This window comes from Oenanthe melanoleuca, chromosome 17 (genome assembly GCF_029582105.1).
Source record: "Oenanthe melanoleuca isolate GR-GAL-2019-014 chromosome 17, OMel1.0, whole genome shotgun sequence".
In the NCBI taxonomy this organism is placed as follows: Eukaryota; Metazoa; Chordata; class Aves; order Passeriformes; family Muscicapidae; genus Oenanthe; species Oenanthe melanoleuca.
In genome coordinates this window covers 9,579,882-9,598,701 of record NC_079350.1, presented here as the reverse complement: position 1 = coordinate 9,598,701, position 18,820 = coordinate 9,579,882, and the positions used below count along the sequence as shown (strand labels likewise).

The 18,820-nt window shown below is 53.7% G+C and overlaps 2 protein-coding genes across 3 annotated transcripts; one reads left to right on the top strand and one right to left on the bottom strand.

Moving 5' to 3' along the window:
• On the top strand, nucleotides 1-14,621 carry CIMIP2A (ciliary microtubule inner protein 2A). Of its 2 annotated transcripts, none has more exons than XM_056505340.1 (7): nucleotides 1-125; nucleotides 3,300-3,469; nucleotides 7,179-7,600; nucleotides 8,918-9,023; nucleotides 10,094-10,188; nucleotides 12,747-12,864; nucleotides 14,430-14,621. In XM_056505340.1, exons 1-7 carry the CDS (start codon nucleotides 70-72, stop codon nucleotides 14,516-14,518), a joined length of 1,056 nt encoding a protein of 351 aa, XP_056361315.1. In that variant the 5' UTR covers nucleotides 1-69; the 3' UTR covers nucleotides 14,519-14,621. The 2 variants fall into 2 exon arrangements, with proteins under 2 accessions (XP_056361315.1, XP_056361316.1); XM_056505341.1 differs by having other exon boundaries at nucleotides 22-125; nucleotides 8,921-9,023.
• Nucleotides 14,508-16,936, bottom strand: TUBB4B (tubulin beta 4B class IVb). The gene is made up of 4 exons (XM_056505339.1): nucleotides 16,500-16,936; nucleotides 16,305-16,413; nucleotides 16,117-16,227; nucleotides 14,508-15,715 (listed from the first exon to the last, which is right to left on the bottom strand). The coding sequence occupies exons 1-4, from the start codon at nucleotides 16,554-16,556 to the stop codon at nucleotides 14,655-14,657; spliced, it is 1,338 nt and encodes a 445-aa protein (XP_056361314.1). The 5' UTR covers nucleotides 16,557-16,936; the 3' UTR covers nucleotides 14,508-14,654.
• Between the last annotated feature and the right edge of the window lie 1,884 nt (nucleotides 16,937-18,820).

Sequence of the window (18,820 nt, the reverse complement as noted above, 5' to 3'; positions counted from 1 at the left end):
ACAGAGGCTCCCCTGGTGACTGCACTGAGCTGTGTCCTTCCCCTTCCCAGCAGGGGCTGTAACATCATCATGGCAGGCTCCAAAGAAAACAGCATCTTCCCTCGAAACCCCTACTACATCCCGGGGTAAGTTCACCCAAAACATCCATTTCCAATGCAAATGGCTCTGGTTGGGGTCAGGCAGTATTTATGACTCAGGAATGTTTTGGGTTTTTTAAAGCCACTATTCAATATCCCATGTAACCATGCTCTGGAGACAGAGCTCCAGGAGCAGCAGCACCTTACAGAAGGGCAGAGTACAGACCCTGCCATAGCACAGCCAAAATTGTTCTTTATTCACCCCTGTTCCTCCATTTCTTTTAAGCTGCCAAATGTTACCAGAGCTACTCTGCAGGGTTTAGCTTCCAAACTGTCTTAATATTTGCATCAAGTCTCCTTTGGCTAAAAGCTGTACAGATGTGACACCCTCTGGTCACTGGGCTGGAGCCCTGTCCTGCTGCTGGGTCAGGGACTGGGAACTCTTGTGATCTACTCCATAAGTAGTTGGATTTTTCCCAAAGCTCTTTGTGCCACTCTCCTCTAAAGGCTTGGAAAGAAGAAACCCTGGATATGAGGCAATGAGTTACAGGGGAGAAGGTAAGATGTGAATGGGAGAGTGAAGGATTTGCTGTGAATTAAGATGTTGTGTGTGGGGTCCAGTGGTGGGACCTGGGCTGGGATGTGCAAAGGGGGTGGGAAGGGCTGGGTGCCCCCCAGGGGAAAAGCAGCTGCTGTGGGTAGAAATCCTCTGGATTAGCCCAGGCTGTGGGACAGGGCACAGGGGGTGCCAGCCGTGTCCTGTGGGGCAGGACAGGCTGGGGAGGCAGAGCCCCAGCACAGGCAGAGGGTGCAGCACATTTGCTTAAGGCTGCTCCTGCAGGATCAGCCCTTCCCCTCACAGTGACACACAGGATTCTCCATTTCAGATCTCTGTGCCTTCCCACCTACATGAGCTCTGAGGCTGGGGGGTTTTAACTCATTTTTGCATTGCTGTGGCCATCTGATGTGACATCTTGTGTGTGCTGGCAGCAGCTTGGGACAGATGAGGGACAGCAAGGAGGGAGCTGTGGCTGGAACAGGAGCCCCAAAACCTTCCCTTGATCCCCCCCTTGTCTGCAGCCCTGGGATGGACACAGCAGCTGGGGCTGCTTTGACTCTGGGGGCAGGAGGAGGAGGAACAAATCCTGCTGCTGTTTGTGCTGGTGCTGTGCAGGCTCAGGGCACCCCCTGAGCCCTGGGGGTGCTGAGGGAGCTGCTTTGCATCTGCTTTGGGTACTGAGGGTGAGGAGGAGCTGCCTGAAGGGCATCACCAGCAGAGCCCTGCCCTGGGGTGTCACAGGAGGAGGGATTGTGTCCAGGATGTCCCCAGGTGTCCCATGAGCTGCACCTGGGCCAGTGAACCTGCAAACACCACGAGAGCACCAAAGCACATTGCTGTACTCAGGCCAGGCAGTGGCCACAGCAGGGTTGAAAAGCCTAAAGGCAGTGAGTGGGATAGCTTGGGGAGCTCTGGGTGGGCAGAGATCCATGAACCCTGGGCACACCTGGCTCTGCAGAGCTGGGAGGGTTTGCAGGCAGTGAGGATGGGCCCCAGGCCAAGGGCAGGGAGGCAGAGCAGGTTTGGTGGCAGCTGGGAGTGGTGATGGAGGAGACAGGGCTGAGCAAGGGGAGGGTGAGGTGGGCTCAGCATCACAGGCTGTCACTGCTCACCAGCCTGGGATCCCCAAAATCCTTCATCACAAACAGCCCTGCTGAGGCTGAGCCCTTCCCCAGGTTTTACCAGCAGCACTTGTTACTCCCCCTTGCCAGGTCCCCTCTCGTGCAGCCAGACTGACTCTCTCAGGTCACCTCGTGTTTAATTGCAGGGAGCTGAGCCCTCTCTCAGCCCAGCCATTATTCTGTCCATGATCAAAATCCCTCCAGCCATCCTGTAATTATTTGGGCTGTGTCATTTGCTCAGTTTTGCCATCCCTGCTGCAAGACTCTCTGAGGATCCCTGGGGATGAGCCACTGAGCTGCTGGGGAGGAATCCTGCATGCAGAGTGGGGAAAGCTGCCAAGAGTAAATGCACAGCTCTGCTCACTGTTGTTTCAACTATTTGGAAGGGAAAGGACTTACTCATCATCTTATGATCCTCGTGCATCATCTGGCTTCATCCCCGGATCCACGCTGGGCTCATTGATGGAATATTTCTGTCTGACCAGTGCAACTGGCAGCTCTACCCTTCTTAGTGCTGGAATAGCACCAGCAGTAGGAAATCTGAGACTGGAACAGCTCAGGTTTCTGATGGTGACTGGAGCAGAGCCAGAGCTCCAGCACCTGCCCTGCCCTTGGCCACAGTGAGTCAGTGCCCAGCCAGGACTGGGCAGGGCAGAGACCCCAGAAATCCAGAGCTGTGTTTGCTCCTGGGACTGATCACCTTCCCTGTGCCCCCTGGGCCAGGCAGTGCCTGGCTGGGCTCACTCCTCCCTGTGAGCAGAGAGAGGAGGGTGCAAGTGAGGAATTATTCTGATTTTTGAGTTTCAATACTGAACAATACTGGGATTTTCTCAAGTTACTCGTGTGTCAGAGCAGAGAGGCACTGCAAAGTTTAAACTGGGGCATGTTGAACTGGAATTTTACCTGGGGATTGTGGGTGTTGGTGCTGCCAAAGCCACTGCATCCCAGGCTGTGCCGGGAGTTTTCCCATCCACAGGTGCTGCTCCCTGACCTCATCCTGTGTTTCTCCAAGAGCCAAAGGCCTGTGCCTGTACATGCCTGTGATTTGATGAGCCAGTTTTCATGCTGCCACAGGAGAACACACATGTGAAGCACAGACACTCCCTCCTGGCCTCCTGTGTGACCACATGTGTGGTCTCAGTTCTCCCTGTGCTGCTGCTCCACCCGGGCTCATCCCATCCCTGCCCTTCCCTGGGCTCCTGGACAGGGTACAAACACCCTGCAGCAGATTTGCACTGCCAGGGGCAGGGCTGGATGGGATTTTGGGCAGGAATTGTTCCCTGGCAGGGTGGGCAGGGCTGCCACAGGGTGCCCAGAGCAGCTGTGGCTGCCCCTGGATCCCTGGCAGTGCCCAAGGCCAGGCTGGACACTGGGGCTGGGATCAATCTGGGATGATGGAAAATGTCCCTGCCCATGGCAGGGGTGGAGCTGACTGGACTTTAAGGTCCGTCCAGACCAACCCAGTCTGGGATTCCATGATTACCCCACCAGAGCACATCCCCCTGCCATCTCCTGATGGCTCCTGCTTGGTTTCCTCCTCAGCTACGGGGGCTACGTTCCTCAGTTCTCCTTCAAGTTTGGGGACACCTATGGCAGAATCACCCACGATCTGCTGACAGATCCCAATGTCAGGAAGAGCCCTCGGTCCCTGCTGGCACCGCTGGACAACATGGAAAACCTCCAGGAGTTCCGTTACCACATCGAGCACCCAGGTGAGCAAAGGTCCCTGCTGATGAGCACTGGCTGATTGCCAGCCTGGGGTCTGTGCCCAGCTGGCCTTGCTGGGCTGCTGGATGGAATGGGACATTTTCCCAGAGCAATCACAGCTCTGGTGCAGGAGCTCTGACACCTGGAGAGCAGCAGATGAGGAGCTCTCATGAGGATGGGGATTCTCGTGGTGTGGAGAGTTTCAGTTCCCAGGTCATCTTCAGTTGATGGAGATAAGTGATTTTTATGGCATATCATTAACTCACTCCCCAGTTCTTCCAGAACTCCTGTTGTGGTTTAACCCTGGCTGGTAACTAAACCCCATACAGCTGCCTGCTCACAAATCCAAACCATGGCCTGTATTAGCTGCTGTAAAGAATATTACCTCTATCCCAGTCAAACCCAGCACAATTCCAAGGCTGAAATCCATCTTTCTGGGGAAGGTCTGCTCTCCTACCTCAGATTCTTTCCTGGCTCACCTGTCTGCTGTAGAGCTTGCTCTGCTCTGAGCTCTGAATCTTGGCATTGATTCTGCTCCTTGCTGCTCCTCCTCTGCTCAGCAGAAGGGCTCCTGTGCTTTCCCTTTCCCTCTTTTCCTTCTTTTCCCTTTCCCACTTTGCTCACAGTCTCCATCTCCTCCATCAAACTGGCTCCTGTGGATTCCCAGCACTGGGAATTTGCAGGAATCTCCTGAAGTCCCAGCCCTTTGGGAAGTGCCTGGTCCCTGCTGAGCAGCCCCAAAGCAGAGCTGCCCCTTGGGGATGTCCCATCCTTGGGGACACGTTTGCCATGTCCCATCCCATGGCTGTTGTGGATGCCCTGGGCAGTGGGAATGAGTTTCCTGCAGGCTGAACACAGGGATAATGTGCCCATGTGGGATCTGGGTCTTTATTTCCACACCAGTGTTGCTCTCTCATTTCTCACTGGGAATTTGTGCTGTGCAGCTTCCTGCAAACTTGTGGTCTCTTCTCCTCCTGGCCCTGTTTTCAGGATCCAGGCTCCACTACACAGGTGGTGTTTACAGGCTTCATTCCTGGAGATTTGAATTTGCATTTCCATGGTCTAAAATACAGCTGGGACAGACCCAACTAACCAGTTGACTGAGTTGCTCTCTCATTATTCTGGTTCCCTCCTGGTTCCCAGTGCTGCTGCTCATGTTTGCTGCTCTTTGGTGATGTCCTGAGGAGCCACCCCTGGCTGTGCTGATAAAGTCCCCACCAGCTGCTGCTGTCCAGCTGGCCCTGTGCAATCCCTTCAACCCTCTCCAGGTGCTGCCTGGTTCCTTCTGGCTCTTTTATGTGATGGTGATCAAGGAGCTCATGGCAGTGTTGGGCCTGTGGCTGCCTTTAGCAAACTCAGTCTCCTCCAGACTTTTTCTCAAAGTCTGGCTTTGATAAAGTCTCATTGATGGGCACCAAGTACTTTGCTAGTTTCTATCAGTTGAATCCCATTTTTTTTTCTTGCTGGAAGTGGAATCAGACTCTGCTCAGGTTCAGCTTCCAGGGAAGCTGGAGCTCTGTCAGGGGAGGTTCAGGTTGATACCAGGGCAAGGCTCTTCCCCCAGAGGTGCTGGCACTGCCCAGGCTCAGGCTGGAGCTCAGGGCAAGGCTCTTCCCCCAGAGGTGCTGGCACTGCCCAGGCTCAGGCTGGAGCTCAGGGCAAGGCTCTTCCCCCAGAGGTGCTGGCACTGCCCAGGCTCCCCAGGGAATGGGCACGGCCCCGAGGCTGCCAGAGCTCCAGGAGCGTTTGGACACCAGGGATGGACAGGGGGGAGTGTTGGGGGGTCTGGGCAGGGACAGGGGCTGCACTGGGTGATCCTGATCTCAGGATATTCTGTGATTCCATGAGATCAGCCTGTGCTGATTATCCACCATCCATGCTAGAACTGGTTGTGGCACAGGCCAAGTGTGCAGGCAGCCATTCCCCAGGATTTGAAAATGTGGATATTTACTCAAATCAAAAGCACTGTGCTCTCCTGGCTTTTCATTTTGTGCCTCACTCTGCAGCCTTTCACAATCAATCAGTTTGCAAACCCCAGGGTTATAAAAAGGAACTCACACGGATTTCTCAAGTACAGAACAACCTAAGTTTCCTTTTCCTTTTATTTGTGGGAGAAAGAGAGTAGACTCAACATTCATATTAATAATGAAGTAAAAAATAAACCTGCTTTAAAATTTGCACATTGGATTGAAAAATCATTTTAATCAAGGTTTTTTTTCTTTATTTTGCTGTCAGCCTGGACAGTTGATAATTCAGTTGCATAGAGCATATTATATACATTTCACAAAATTTTTTGCAGAATGTATACATGTTATTATGTAATTATGGGCAGATTGCACACCTGAATGCCCACCAGAAGTTTACACTTGTACAGAAAAGGGCAGATTTTGCTGATTTCTGCAGATTTGCAGAAATCATGGAACCATTCAGGTTGGAAAAAGGCTCTAAGACTGAATCCAGCACTAATCCAGCCCTGCAGATGGAGGGGCTGTCTGCAGATGGTGCCTCATTCCCCAGGCTCAGCCCTGGGATGCAGATGTGCTCCCAAGGGGAGCTCAGAGGAAAGCTGTAATGACTGGGAAAAAAATGACCTGTGAGCACAAAAATGGAAGGAATTTGATTTGTTTTGAAAGACAAGGCTGACATAGTAACAGTTTTCCAAGAAGGAAATGGTGTTTGTGGGGTGGAGGAATGATCCTCCTCTGGAACCACAGAGGGGAAAATGGGTTTCAGAGCTGGCACAGGGCAAGAGAAAGTGCCTGAGCCAGGGGGTCATACCTGGGGGATTTTTAAGGGGAAATCAGACAAAATGTGCCAAGCTCAGCTGTCCCTGTAGAATCTGAAATCACAGGGCTCTGTCCCTCGTTCACAGTGGAGATATTTAGCATTTGCTGGATGTAAGATAATTTTTTCCAGCCAGTTACAGCAAATCCTTTCCTCGATGAGCAGCAACAATGCCAGAGCAGGAATTCCTTGGAGGGGGCTCTGTCTGGGGTGAGCTGGCACAGCCACGTGGAGTTAAGGATTGAGAGTTTTTTTCCTCCTTTACTACTTTTTAACTTGGCTGGTGATATTTTAGTTGGAATAAATGTTATTTAACTCGGATTTGTGCCAGTTTTCTGTGCAGGCTGGTGTCCTGGTTTGAAGGACAGGTGTCTGCCAATGAAGGCAGAAGCTTCTCTTTGAAATGGAGAATGTAAACTCCTTTCCTCCAAATTATTATAATTTTGAAATTAAGGGGCTCTCAGGCAAAGATATGGAATTAGGAATAACAGTTCTTTACTAGGAAAATTAAACTAGAAATGCAGTATTACACAGAACAATCCCAACCCTGCCAGAGTCAGAATCCAAGCTGACACCCGTCAGTCAGTCAGGGTGTTGGCACAGTCCCATTCAATGGTGGCTGCATCCTCCTGCAGGGGCAGATGTGGTTCAGCTGGAGCAGTGCTCCTGGAGAAGGTGCAGTTTCCTCTGAAGCTCCAGGGATGATGTGCAAAGGTCTGGTTTTCCTCTGGAATCCAGTGGAAAGAAGGTTCCTTGGTGTCCAAATCTCAGTTTTTATCTGGGTAGGAAAGGCTTGGCTGCTCCCCTGGCTGGAGCATCTCCCAGTGGGATGATGGAATTTTATCAGCCATGCCCTGGGACTCAATGACCATTAACAGGAGATATCTCCTGGAGGGATGCCTGTCCCCTAACTCCATGTCTGTCCTTCAGGATATGTCACCTACCAGCCCATCACCAACCCTGCTGAGGTGTCCCTGGGCTCACAGCCTGTCCCTGGGCCGGTGCTGGAGGAGCCCATGATGGTCCACATGGACCCCAGGCTGTGGCAGAGCCCCCCAGGCCCTGCTGCACCCCGTGCCCTGCTGAGCTGGCCACCCCAGGAGCCACCCCAGGAGCCACCCCAGGAGCCCAGGATGGCACACATGGACCCCAGGCTGTGGCAGGGCCCCCCAGGCCCTGCACCCGGAGCCCTGCTGACCTGGCCTCCCCAGGAGCCACCCCAGGGGCTGGCCCTGCACCCTGCAGCCCAGGACATGGAGGGGGAGGTGGCCAAGCCACCCCTGGCCAGTGTTCTGGGCAAAGGGAGCAGCACGAGCAGAACGTGCCAGTGCAACTGTGGAGGGAGCAAAATGGTGAGTGTGGCCCTGGGTGGGGATGGGGGAATTTCACTCAGGTGTGAGTGGCAAGGGCACAGGGTTAATTCACAGGATTCACAGAATCACTGGCTTGGAAGAGACCTCCAAGATTGAGTCCAACCCATGCCCTAACTCCTCAACTAACCCATGGCACCAAGTCCCACATCCAGTCTTTTTTGAACACATCCAGGGATGGTGACTCCACCACCTCCCTGGGCAGACCATTCCAGTACTTGATCACTATTTCCATGAAAAACTTTTTCCTAAGATCCAACCTAATTTCCCCTTGGTGCAGCTTGAGGCTGTGTCCTCTGGCTCTGTCAGTGCTGCCTGGAGGAAGAGAGCAACCCCAGCTGAGCACAGCCACCTTTCAGGGAGTTACAGAGTGATCAGGTCACCCCTGAGCCTCCTTTTCTCCAGGCTGAACACCTCCAGCTCCCTCAGCCCTTCCTCACAGGGTTTGTGTTCCAAGCCCCTCACCAGCCTTGTTGCCTTTGAGAGTTTGTGTAGAGAAAGATCAAACACACAAATGTTTCCAGCAGCAGCAAATCTACTCCATTTCAGGAAATGGTTTTGATCATTGATTACACTTCCCAATCAAAAAGGCTGAATTTCTCATTTGAGTGGGTTTGGCTTCAATCCCAGTGCCCAAAGTTGTGTTATGCTGTGCTGGGCAGCCAGGCTTGTGATTCCTTGGAGCCCTGGTGTTCCTTCCTCCTCCTCTTACTCCTCCTCCCCTCATCTTTGGTTGGGTTTCTGCTCCTGTGTCTGCCCCCACCTGAATTTCCCATCATCATTACCTCTCTTTAAACACCAGTACTGGGATTTGCCTGTGGGGCAAATATCCCTTTAGACCAACAAGTTGTTTTTTAATTTTTTTCTAAATTATTATCATATTTATTATCTTTAAAAACCTTTTATTTCCTCTGGAGCCAGCAAGAGCCTTTGTCACGTTCCTGCAGCCACGGCTCTGCAAATCCCCTGAAGGCAGAGATTAGGGTTTGACGCATGGAGTCAAAAGCTGGCTTGGATGTAAATCCCAAGAAGGGGCATTCCTGCTCCTTGCCCTCAGATTTGCACAGGAGCCCAAAGCTCCCTTTATCCTCCATGGGCATTTTGCAAACCCCTTCCAGGTCTGTTCCTTCTCATCTTGTAATTTGACTTGCCCAGAAATCCTTGGGTGTAAAATCTCAGTGTAAAGCTGGGAAGAACTGGAAATGGCAGTTGTTATTCCCAGGTCCTGGCAGTTCAGTGGAGCTGAGGGCAGAAGCAGGTTTTACTGGTGTTTTATTTGATTTCTCTGTTTGTTTGAAGCAGCGAGAAACAGGAGGTGTGGCGCTGCCAGGAGGGGCTGCAACAGCAGATTACACATTGCCAGTGCTGCCTGTCCCAAATGCCATCAGACAGAAAGTCATCCCAGGTAAAGCAGGGAGGGCACCTGCAGCACCTCTGAGGAAATGCTGGGACCCTTGTCCCCCGTGGGGAAACCTCAGTGCTGTCTCCCCAGCTTGTTTGGGATGGAAGATATCCCTGCTGCTCTCCCTGCAAGGGCGTTTTTTGGGATGCTGTCACCCTGTGGATGTCACTCTGTGCCCGTGGGCAGGGAAGGGATCCAGGAACCAGCTCAGCTCCTGCAGCTGTGGGGCCAAGCTCCAGAGGGTGAGGAGAGCTGGTCCTTGGGCTCTGCCCATGCAGTTGGGGTGGTTGTTTATCTCCTAGAAATCAGATGTTTTCCTGCATCACCAAATCCACACACAGGGGTGTATGGCACCATCATGAAGGCATGGACTCTGTCCTGCAAGGGGTGTTCTGTAATTCCCTTTGCTCTGGAGAACATCCCTGTGCAGCAGGAGAGCTGTGATGGGCTGAGCTCCCCCTTCAGGGATCCAGGGTGGGATCCTCACTCTGCCCTGGATCACAGGAATACAGGGACCACAGTATTGCAGTTAAAATGAGTGCTCATGCTTTAGGGTGCAAAAGACAAATTACTCTCTCCAAAGCATTCCTTTGGAAAGAGGGAGTTTGGGCTGCATTTAGGTTCTACCTCTCTAGGTTTTATATTTAGACTTTATAATGTTTCTGTTGTGGGAATTTGTTGGATGGGCAGAGCAGATGAGGAAAAAAGGTTGGACATCCCATTGTTAGCCCCTGAATGTGTATTAAATTTGGAGAAAACATGAAAGAGCTCTAGATGTAACAAAAGAAAAAAAAAAAGGACTAAAAAACGAAATGCAGACCACATGCAGACCAACAAAAATCAGTTCAAGCCATTGTGTTTCCCTTGGGAATCATAAAGGGAAAAAAAACTTCTTTCAGAGAAGATACCTCACATGTAAGAGTTAATTTTACAATTTAAACATATTAATTTTTCCTTTCTGTACTTTAAGGTTTTATATTGATTCCAGGCTCCTCTGCTCTCAGAGTGGTTGATCTTTAAATGATCATTGTATTTCTCAAGCAGGAAATATTCTCTTTTGCCTCCACCCAAAGGGTATGCTGGATTCGTCCCCCACCTCTTTGACAAAGTTGGCATGACCTACATCCCAGCTGTGAAGAAAGCCATGAATGAATTTGATCGATTCCAGGTAGATTAGAGATTACTGAAATAAGAATGTGCATAATGCTGATGCTGATCCACCTGAATTTTCAGTAGTAGGATTAGAACTGGGGTACAAGTGCAAGCAAAATCCAACACTGTTAGGTAATGTTGAAAAAAACACCAGCAATTAAATTCTGTAACTTGTTTCCTTGGGACACTAAGGGAGGGTAAATGAGTTCAGGAAAGGATTAAGGAAATCTGTTGAGGGCTGGGTCAAGAGTGGCTGTTAGAAATGTTGCTCTGGGTGCAGAAATACAGGATGCAACTTTCTGCACTTCCCTTAAGGAATATATCTCTGTCTGGTTGGCAGTGATGATGGCTTCCTGTGATATGCCTTTTAATTGGTTGTAAGGCTTTTTCCTTTCCTGACACGATTTGTCTTAAAGGGATCTCGACCTTCTTTCTCCTCCTTTCAGGAAGGATGCTGAAATATCCCCCCCTGAAAAACTGCAGTCCCCTTGCTGTGAGAGCTCCCATACAATGACACATAATCCTCTGGCAGGGGGAAAACGAGATTCCTCCCACAGCATTTGATAGTTTGCATTCAGAGCTACACATCCTCCCTGCCCAGGATGGTGTGAGATACAGTGAGAACCTTGGGTGCAGAGAGATCCTTGGATAGAGTGATATCCCCGGGATGCTGTGAGGTCCCCCGGATGCAGAGAGGTCCCCCGGGATGCAGAGAGGTCCCCCGGGATGCAGAGAGGTCCCCCGGGATGCAGAGAGGTCCCCGAGGTGCTGTGAGGTCCCCCGGGATGCAGAGAGGTCCCCCGGGATGCAGAGAGGTTCCCCGGGATGCAGAGAGGTTCCCCGGGATGCAGTGAGGTTCCCCGGGATGCAGAGAGGTCCCCGGGATGCAGAGAGGTCCCCGGGATGCAGTGAGGTTCCCCGGGATGCAGTGAGGTCCCCGGGATGCTGTGAGGTCCCCGGGATGCAGTGAGGTCCCCCGGGGTGCTGTGAGGTCCCCCGGGGTGCTGTGAGGTCCCCCGGGGTGCTGTGAGGTCCCCCGGGGTGCTGTGAGGTCCCCCGGGGTGCTGTGAGGTCCCCCGGGGTGCTGTGAGGTCCCCGGGGTGCTGTGAGGTCCCCGGGGTGCAGAGAGGGTCCCTGGGATGCTGTGAGGTCCCCGGGATGCAGAGAGGTCCCCAAGATGCTGTGAGGTCCCTGGGATGCAGAGAGGTCCCCGGGGTGCTGTGAGGTCCCCCGGGATGCAGAGAGGGTCCCTGGGATGCAGAGAGGTTCCCCGGGATGCTGTGAGGTCCCTGGGATGCAGCAGCCTCGCTGGTCCAGTGGATCAGCACATTAAATACAGGCTGAGACCTCCCCGCCGCTCCTGCTCCCTGGGACACACTGCCGTGCCTTCACCCCCGAGCACATGGGGCTGATGTAGGAAAAACGGCCAAGACAGAGGATGCCCAGCCCAGAGAAATGAGTCAGCAGGGAGAGCAGCAGGGCAGCGTCGTGCTCTGGATGAAATCTATTTCCTGGCGCTGCTTCTGTCTCCTTCCCTGCTGCCGTGATTAGGAATTGAAAAATGGAGCAAAGAGAACAAAACCCAGGATGTGCTGTTGGGCCAGGCTGGCTGCCCCTGATGCCTTAGACACGCCTGCCATGCCGTGAATCAGCCAGGGAGGTGTCACAGGGCTGGCAGGGCTCGGCAGCAGCGGAGGAGCAGACACGCTGAAGGGAGAATCCCAGCACATTTCCAGCTAAGATGGCTTCTGACTTCAAGCCACTAATCTGCTGCCCTAAATCTTTGTTGTCCTCGGTTACAGATGTGCCATGGATCACTGCTCACTGCCTGCAGCAGGCACAGCAAAAATCCTCTCGAGGAGCCACAGCCTGGGCTCCATCCCGGGCACCGAGGGCTCCATGGTCCCATGGTGTGCTGGGCTCCAGGACCCAAATTCCCTCTCCGCATCCCAGCACAGCTCCAGGGACAGCTTGAGGGGTTCTGTGGCAGCAGAGCTGAGGCACCCAGCTGTGACACCCACCCTGCTGCCCAGCCCCTCCTGTTCCAGCCACAGAGGGCAGCAGATGATTTACACTCTTCCCTCAGTTAATGCTCCCTAAGCCTTCCTGTTCCTCCTGGCTGGGAATTCCAGGTTATCCTGTTGATGGGACTCATGGGAACACAAAGGGGGTCAAGCCCAAACACAGGCACAGCACAGGAGCAGGCCCAGCTCCAGGGACAGCAGAGCAGGAGCACGAGGCCTCTGGGACTTGGGGATGGTCCCCAAGGGAATAAATCTTCAGCCTGGAATGCAGGGATCCCAGGGACAGCACCTGGGCCATGCTGTGGGCATGGGGGATGAGCTGGCAGGAACTGCTGCCAACACCTGCCAGGAGAAAAATTTATGCAGTGGAAAAGGGACAATGCAATGTAGCTCCTAATTAGAAGAAAACAGAACTGGAAGGAGAATTGCTTTATGTTGGCTTAAATATTTTATAGAGTCAAAGCACATGACTTTGGTAAAAATAGTATGTTTTGAAATAAACCCTTCCATGTTGTTGTGGGTTTTTTTTTTTTTTTGTTTTGTTTTCCAGCTTTTGCAGAGAAATCCACCTTATACATTGGGCACGAGATTCCCCCTGACACACTGGCCGGACACCAAAATTTACAGCCGTGCTGGACTCAAACCTGCCTACGCGGGATTTGTACCATGTAAGTTCAGCTGAGTGAAAATGAGAGTCTCTAATACAAATTACTGGGTTAAGGAGTGCTGTTGCTGGCTGAGGTGGCAGAGAAGTGAACAATCACTGACATGTCCCACATGGGTAATAGGTTTTTTTCTGGTCTGTGCCGAGGTGCTGGAACTCTGCCATGCCCTGGCTGCAGGAGAGCCCAGCATTCCCACTGCCAGCCTCTCCCAGGCTTCACATTTCCAGCCACCATCCCCTGCCCAGGCAGGGGGGGCTCAGTGACATCCCACCTGTCACATGTCAGCAAAGGGATTTGCTGTGAAAAGCTTCAAGTCTGATAAAAAGGAAAAGGTAGATGGTATGAAGGGGTTGAGAAAGCACAAAAAGTGAAGGGAAAAGGAATTTGCCATCAGGACAGGTCCCTGCCTGAGCCCTGTGATGTCTTGGGCTGCCTAAAAGGAGAGGTCTGGAGGAATTCTGTGTGTAAAGGGAAGGTGTGTCCATGCACCTGAAAGCATTAATGTACCTAAAAAAATCTCAACAAATCAGCAGCTAATGCATTGCTGTGTTTGGTCACAGCTCAGTAATGTGGGTGGGAAATCATGGAGCTCAGCTGGGAAGAACTGAACTCATTGCTTGTCCTTGCTGCAGTGCAGAGAGGGAAAATGGGAGATTTGAAATATGGCAGGACTGAAAGCCAAGGGTGGGAAAACTCCTGGCAGGGCTGGGCTGGGGCTGATGGGGAGCTTGGGCTCAGAATGTTGAGTGCAGGTCTGACACTGGGCCCTGTTCCTGCAGACATTCCCACTTCCCTGCCTCTGGAGCCACCAGTCAGCAGAGTTTTAACTGCTCCAACCAGTTCAGCTCTGGATGGAGAAAATTAATTAAGGCAGAAAACCTTTAAACAAGAGCAGTTATAATTTAAAACGCTGAACAGAATTTTTTCAGCAGGGGAGGAGCCTGCTCCTCCTGTCCAGATCCTTGGTGACAGCTCTGTCACTTGAAATTACACCAAAGATACGAGCTGGTTCCATTAGGAAAACCTGCTGTTAATAGTTTACATGGGACAAACCAGTGTCAGACACCTGTCAGGTGTTCAGCTCACCCCAAAAGCAGAGGCTGCACCAGCACCTGGTTATCAAAACCTCTGTGATTTTTGAAATCACTGCTGAAGGGCTGTGTGCCTGGCACAGCTTTGGTGTCACTTGTCACCCATGGGCCAGGCCAGGGCTCCCTGCGGGTTTGTGGTGCTGAGGAGCTGCAGTGGAGCAGCTCAGCTGCTGCAGGAACACCCAGTGCTGAGTGGCAGCTCTGTGGCACCATTCTGTGCCCCGGCAGCTCTAAGCTCCTGTGGCCCCTGCTCAGCTCCTGCCAGGCCAGGCTGCAACAGGCCACAGGCAGGTACCTAAATTTAGACAGAGCTTCGAGTTAATTCCACCCTCCCTGTTAGATGTGCCCCCCTCCAGCAGAGTACCTGACTGTGAGAACACCAGCAGGACTGTCACAGTGCCAGTGACACAGGAGGTGGCACCTGGCTGAGGGCAGGACAGGGGTGGCAGTGCTCTGCCAAGCAATTTTCTCCTCCAGGCCTCCAGGACCTCTGCGGGCTCACCTATGGCAACGCCACGCGGGAGTCGTACCGGTGTGAACAGAGGAGACGGGGAATTGCACTGTGAAAACTGCTTTAATGGTGCCTGTACAGCATTGGGAGTGACTCGGAAACAGCAATAATAACACAACACAAACAGAACTTTTGAATGAGAGAGTTCATACAACTTTAAACAAAATTTACAGGTGTTCCACTGCATAGCTTCACTCTGCCTCCTCCTCACCCTCTTCCTCGAACTCTCCCTCCTCCTCAGCTGTGGCATCCTGGTACTGCTGGTACTCAGAGACCAGGTCGTTCATGTTGCTCTCAGCCTCTGTGAACTCCATCTCGTCCATGCCCTCACCTGTGTACCAGTGCAGGAAAGCCTTTCTGCGGAACATCGCAGTGAACTGCTCAGAAATGCGTTTGAACAGCTCCTGGATGGCCGTGCTGTTGCCAATGAAGGTGGCAGACATTTTGAGGCCGCGAGGTGGAATGTCACAGACTGCTGTCTTAACGTTATTAGGGATCCATTCCACAAAATAGCTGCTATTTTTGTTCTGAACATTGAGCATTTGCTCATCCACCTCTTTCATGGACATGCGGCCCCTAAAGACGGCGGCCACGGTCAGATAGCGGCCGTGACGAGGGTCACACGCCGCCATCATGTTCTTGGCATCGAACATCTGCTGGGTGAGCTCTGGCACGGTTAGAGCCCGGTACTGCTGGCTCCCACGGCTCGTGAGCGGGGCAAAACCAGGCATGAAAAAGTGCAGACGTGGGAAAGGAACCATGTTCACTGCCAGCTTCCGCAGGTCAGCGTTGAGCTGGCCCGGGAACCGCAGGCAGGTGGTGACACCGCTCATGGTGGCTGACACGAGGTGGTTCAGATCCCCGTAGGTGGGGGTCGTTAACTTCAGTGTTCTGAAGCAAATGTCGTACAGCGCCTCGTTATCGATACAGTACGTCTCGTCTGTGTTCTCCACCAGCTGGTGCACCGACAGCGTGGCGTTGTAGGGCTCGACTACAGTATCTGACACTTTAGGGGAGGGCACCACACTGAAAGTATTCATAATTCGGTCTGGGTACTCCTCACGGATTTTGCTGATAAGAAGGGTACCCATGCCAGAGCCTGTGCCACCACCCAGGGAGTGAGTAAGCTGAAAGCCCTGGAGACAATCGCAGCTTTCTGCCTCCTTCCTTACAACATCTAGCACAGAATCGACTAATTCAGCACCTTCCGTATAATGGCCCTTTGCCCAGTTGTTTCCTGCTCCGCTCTGACCTGGAAAAGAGCCATTTTCATATTAGATTACGGTCACTGCTTCCTGCTTATTGCTTGCAAGCAAAGCTTAAGAGCATCAGGCTCCATGAAAGCTTTCATCTTATCGAGCACAGGGCTGTGGTTTCACACAGGCACCTCTGCAGTGGCTCGGCAGACATAAGGAAAACATTAATTATCAATGATACAGCAGCCACTCCATTTCTCCCGGTGGCACGCACAGAGGCGGTAACGAAGAGCAACGACCTCTGGTGCCACCTCGGAGCTGCTCCCAGCCGCAATCGCGGTATTCCACAGCAGGATTAGCCCCGTCCGGGCCCGTCCCTCGGAGCATGTGCGGCGGGGCAGCCCCGCAGTGCCCTGCCCGCCCCACCCCGCGGCTTCTCCCGCCCCCGCGCACTCACCGAACACGAAGTTGTCCGGCCTGAATATCTGCCCGAAGGGCCCGGAGCGCACCGAGTCCATGGTGCCGGGCTCCAGGTCCACCAGCACGGCGCGGGGCACGTACTTGCCGCCTGCAACACAGGGAGAGCCGTGACTGCCGCGCCGGGGGGGCCGAGGGGAGCCTGGGGGGGGCGGGCCCGGGCCCTACCTGTGGCCTCGTTGTAGTAGACATTGATGCGCTCCAGTTGTAGGTCGCTGTCGCCATGGTAGGTGCCGGTGGGATCAATGCCATGCTCGTCGCTGATCACCTCCCAGAACTGCCGAAGAGAAGCGCGTCAGCTGCGGCCACGCCGGACCGGGTGCACTCCCCTCCCGCCCTCGCTCCCTTTTTCCCCGCCCGGACCTTGGCTCCGATCTGGTTCCCGCACTGCCCGGCCTGCAGGTGCACGATCTCTCTCATGATGGCGACGGCTCCGAGCGCTCTCTACCACACCTGCCTTGCCCCAACCGACTCTGACTGCGTGAGGCAACCGCCAGCCCTTTTATAGCAGCGTAATGCGCGCGCAGCCACCTTCTCCCCGCCCAGGCGGCCACTCGCAGCAACGATTGGCTGCTTATAGCGAGGCTCTACAAATGAGAGGATCTGATTGGATATGCAGCTGTCACTCAAGCCACCGGCGCCTTTTCGCCCCGCCCGCCTGTCTGTTGGCTTTACAGTTAAGCAACCGGGAGCCGCGAGTGCCCGCCCCAGCTCGCTCACGGCGCTCCCCATTGGCTCAATTGAATGATTGATGTCGAAGCCGATTGGCTGCCGGGCCTGGGGGATGAGCTAACGCCCTTTGATTGGCGTACAACGAAGCGCCCTGGTAACCGTCGCAGTGACTCCGCAGCGGGCTCTGGGCGGTGGCCGCCGCAGCCGCCCATTCACGGAGCCGAGTGCGCGCTTTGCGCAGCGGAGGCGGCGGCAGCTCCTCCTCACTGCGGGACAGGGCGGGTTCCCCGCGGGTCCCCAGCGTTTCCCCCCGCCCCTCGCCTCCGCTCCCCCAGACAGGTCTCTCTCCCTCCCTCCCTCCTTCTTTCGTTCCCTGCCCGTCCCCCCGTCCCGCTCCAGCCGGCGCCGCAGCGCCGCGGCGGGTGGGGGAAGGAGCCCGCGTGCGCACGCGCGGGCTGCAGCGCCGTTCCAGCACTTTCTGGCGCGCCGCCCCGCCCGAGGGTGGCGGGGCCGCGCGCGCGGGCGGTGTCATGGCGACAGCGCGCGCGGGCGGCGGGAAGGGGCTGGGGCGGGCGGTGTGAGGGCTGCGGAGGCTGAGAGGGGCTCGGAGAGCTCAGGGAGCCCGGCTGCTATGAGAGCTTAGGGGGCCCGAAAGGCTCAGGGGGTCTGGCAGCTGTGAGGAGACTGGTGGGGCTGGAAGATCTGTGAGGGAGGTGTGAGGGCTTGCGGGGCTGTGGGGGCGTGCGGAGCTCCGGCAGCTGTGAGGGGAGTGTGGAGGTTTGAGGGGTCCGGCTGCTGGGAGCTCCGAGCCTTGCAGTGGCAGCTCTGTAGTGTGATGTGAGGGGAAGGCCCCATTGAGGGGCTCTCGCCAATGAAGGTATCTGAGGTGGACATTGCTTACCAAGGCTTCCCCACACGGACACCTCCATGCTGGGCTCCGTGTGGGTGCTGCAGCCCTGTCATGAGGCAGCCAGACACCCCATGCTGGATAAATACCACTTCGCCTTTCCTTGTCCCTTATTCTACCTTCCAGCTTTGTGAGCACATTCTTGCCCAGGCAGTGCATCCATTGGTCACCGTTTTATTGAGCATATTTGATTATTGTTTCAGCAGAATCTTTTTATGGTTGTATGTATTCATTGTGATTCCAGCTTGGTCTGCAAGTCCCAGCATCTCTTCTTGTTTCATACTGTAGCAAAATCTTGAGAGAGGCTCCTAATGGAGCTGCCAAGGCAGGGAGTCTCTCTCATCCTGCTGCCTTGCCGTGGGGTGGGCTGAGGCAAACGCAGCCATGACCTCAATTCTGCTGACACGGGCCAGCTCTGTGTGACACACAAACAGAACACATCCTGGAATCTGTGCCTGGATAACAATAATCCAATCCTGCAGCTGGGTCAGGTGAGGAGGTGGCAGGACATAGAAGCCCTGTGAAAGCTTTGGCTGGAGGTCGAATGTCCTCTGGCTTAATGTAAAGATTCTGATGATCGATATCTCTGGCATATAAACATATTCCTGCAGAGGTGCTGGAAGGAGTCCAGGGACACTTGGAGCAGCCCCAGAGCATCAGGAGTGACCTGAGAGGGTCCTGGGAAAGGCGTGTGTCAGCCTCTGAGGTGTCTGGGGAGATGCACACAGCTCTTCCTTCCCATCCGCAGCTGGAATGCAGGAGGTTTATGCAGGAGGTTTATGCAGTTCCCTTTGAGAGAGCTGAGTAATGCAGAGCATTAGGGTCCAGATTTATCCCACTAATTACAGGCATTGATTGAATAGTGTTCACACTGGAATCAGTGTAAAGGGATGGCTTGGCCCACTCCAGCTCAGAGCAGTCCTTTGATGACAGCTTTCTCTTCTCTGTGATGGTGTTTGAACAACCAGTTCCAAAAAGTGCAACATCATTTAGGTACCAAAGGCAGCCAGGATGAATCTGGATAAGACTTGCTCAAGATTTCACACAAGGCTGTGCTAATCAGTAAGGACAGCTTTTCCTGCAGGATGTGATGCCATCTCTGCAG

Coding starts and splice junctions, on each gene's coding strand:
- CIMIP2A (XM_056505340.1), top strand. CDS start 70: ATGGCAGGCTCCAAAGAAAACAGCATCTTCCCTCGAAACCCCTACTAC. Junction 3,470..7,178: donor TTACCACATCGAGCACCCAG/GTGAGCAAAGGT, acceptor TCTGTCCTTCAG/GATATGTCACCTACCAGCCC. Junction 7,601..8,917: donor ACTGTGGAGGGAGCAAAATG/GTGAGTGTGGCC, acceptor GTTTGTTTGAAG/CAGCGAGAAACAGGAGGTGT.
- TUBB4B (XM_056505339.1), bottom strand. CDS start 16,556: ATGAGAGAGATCGTGCACCTGCAGGCCGGGCAGTGCGGGAACCAGATC. Junction 16,414..16,499: donor GGAACCAGATCGGAGCCAAG/GTCCGGGCGGGG, acceptor TCTCTTCGGCAG/TTCTGGGAGGTGATCAGCGA. Junction 16,228..16,304: donor CTACTACAACGAGGCCACAG/GTAGGGCCCGGG, acceptor CCTGTGTTGCAG/GCGGCAAGTACGTGCCCCGC.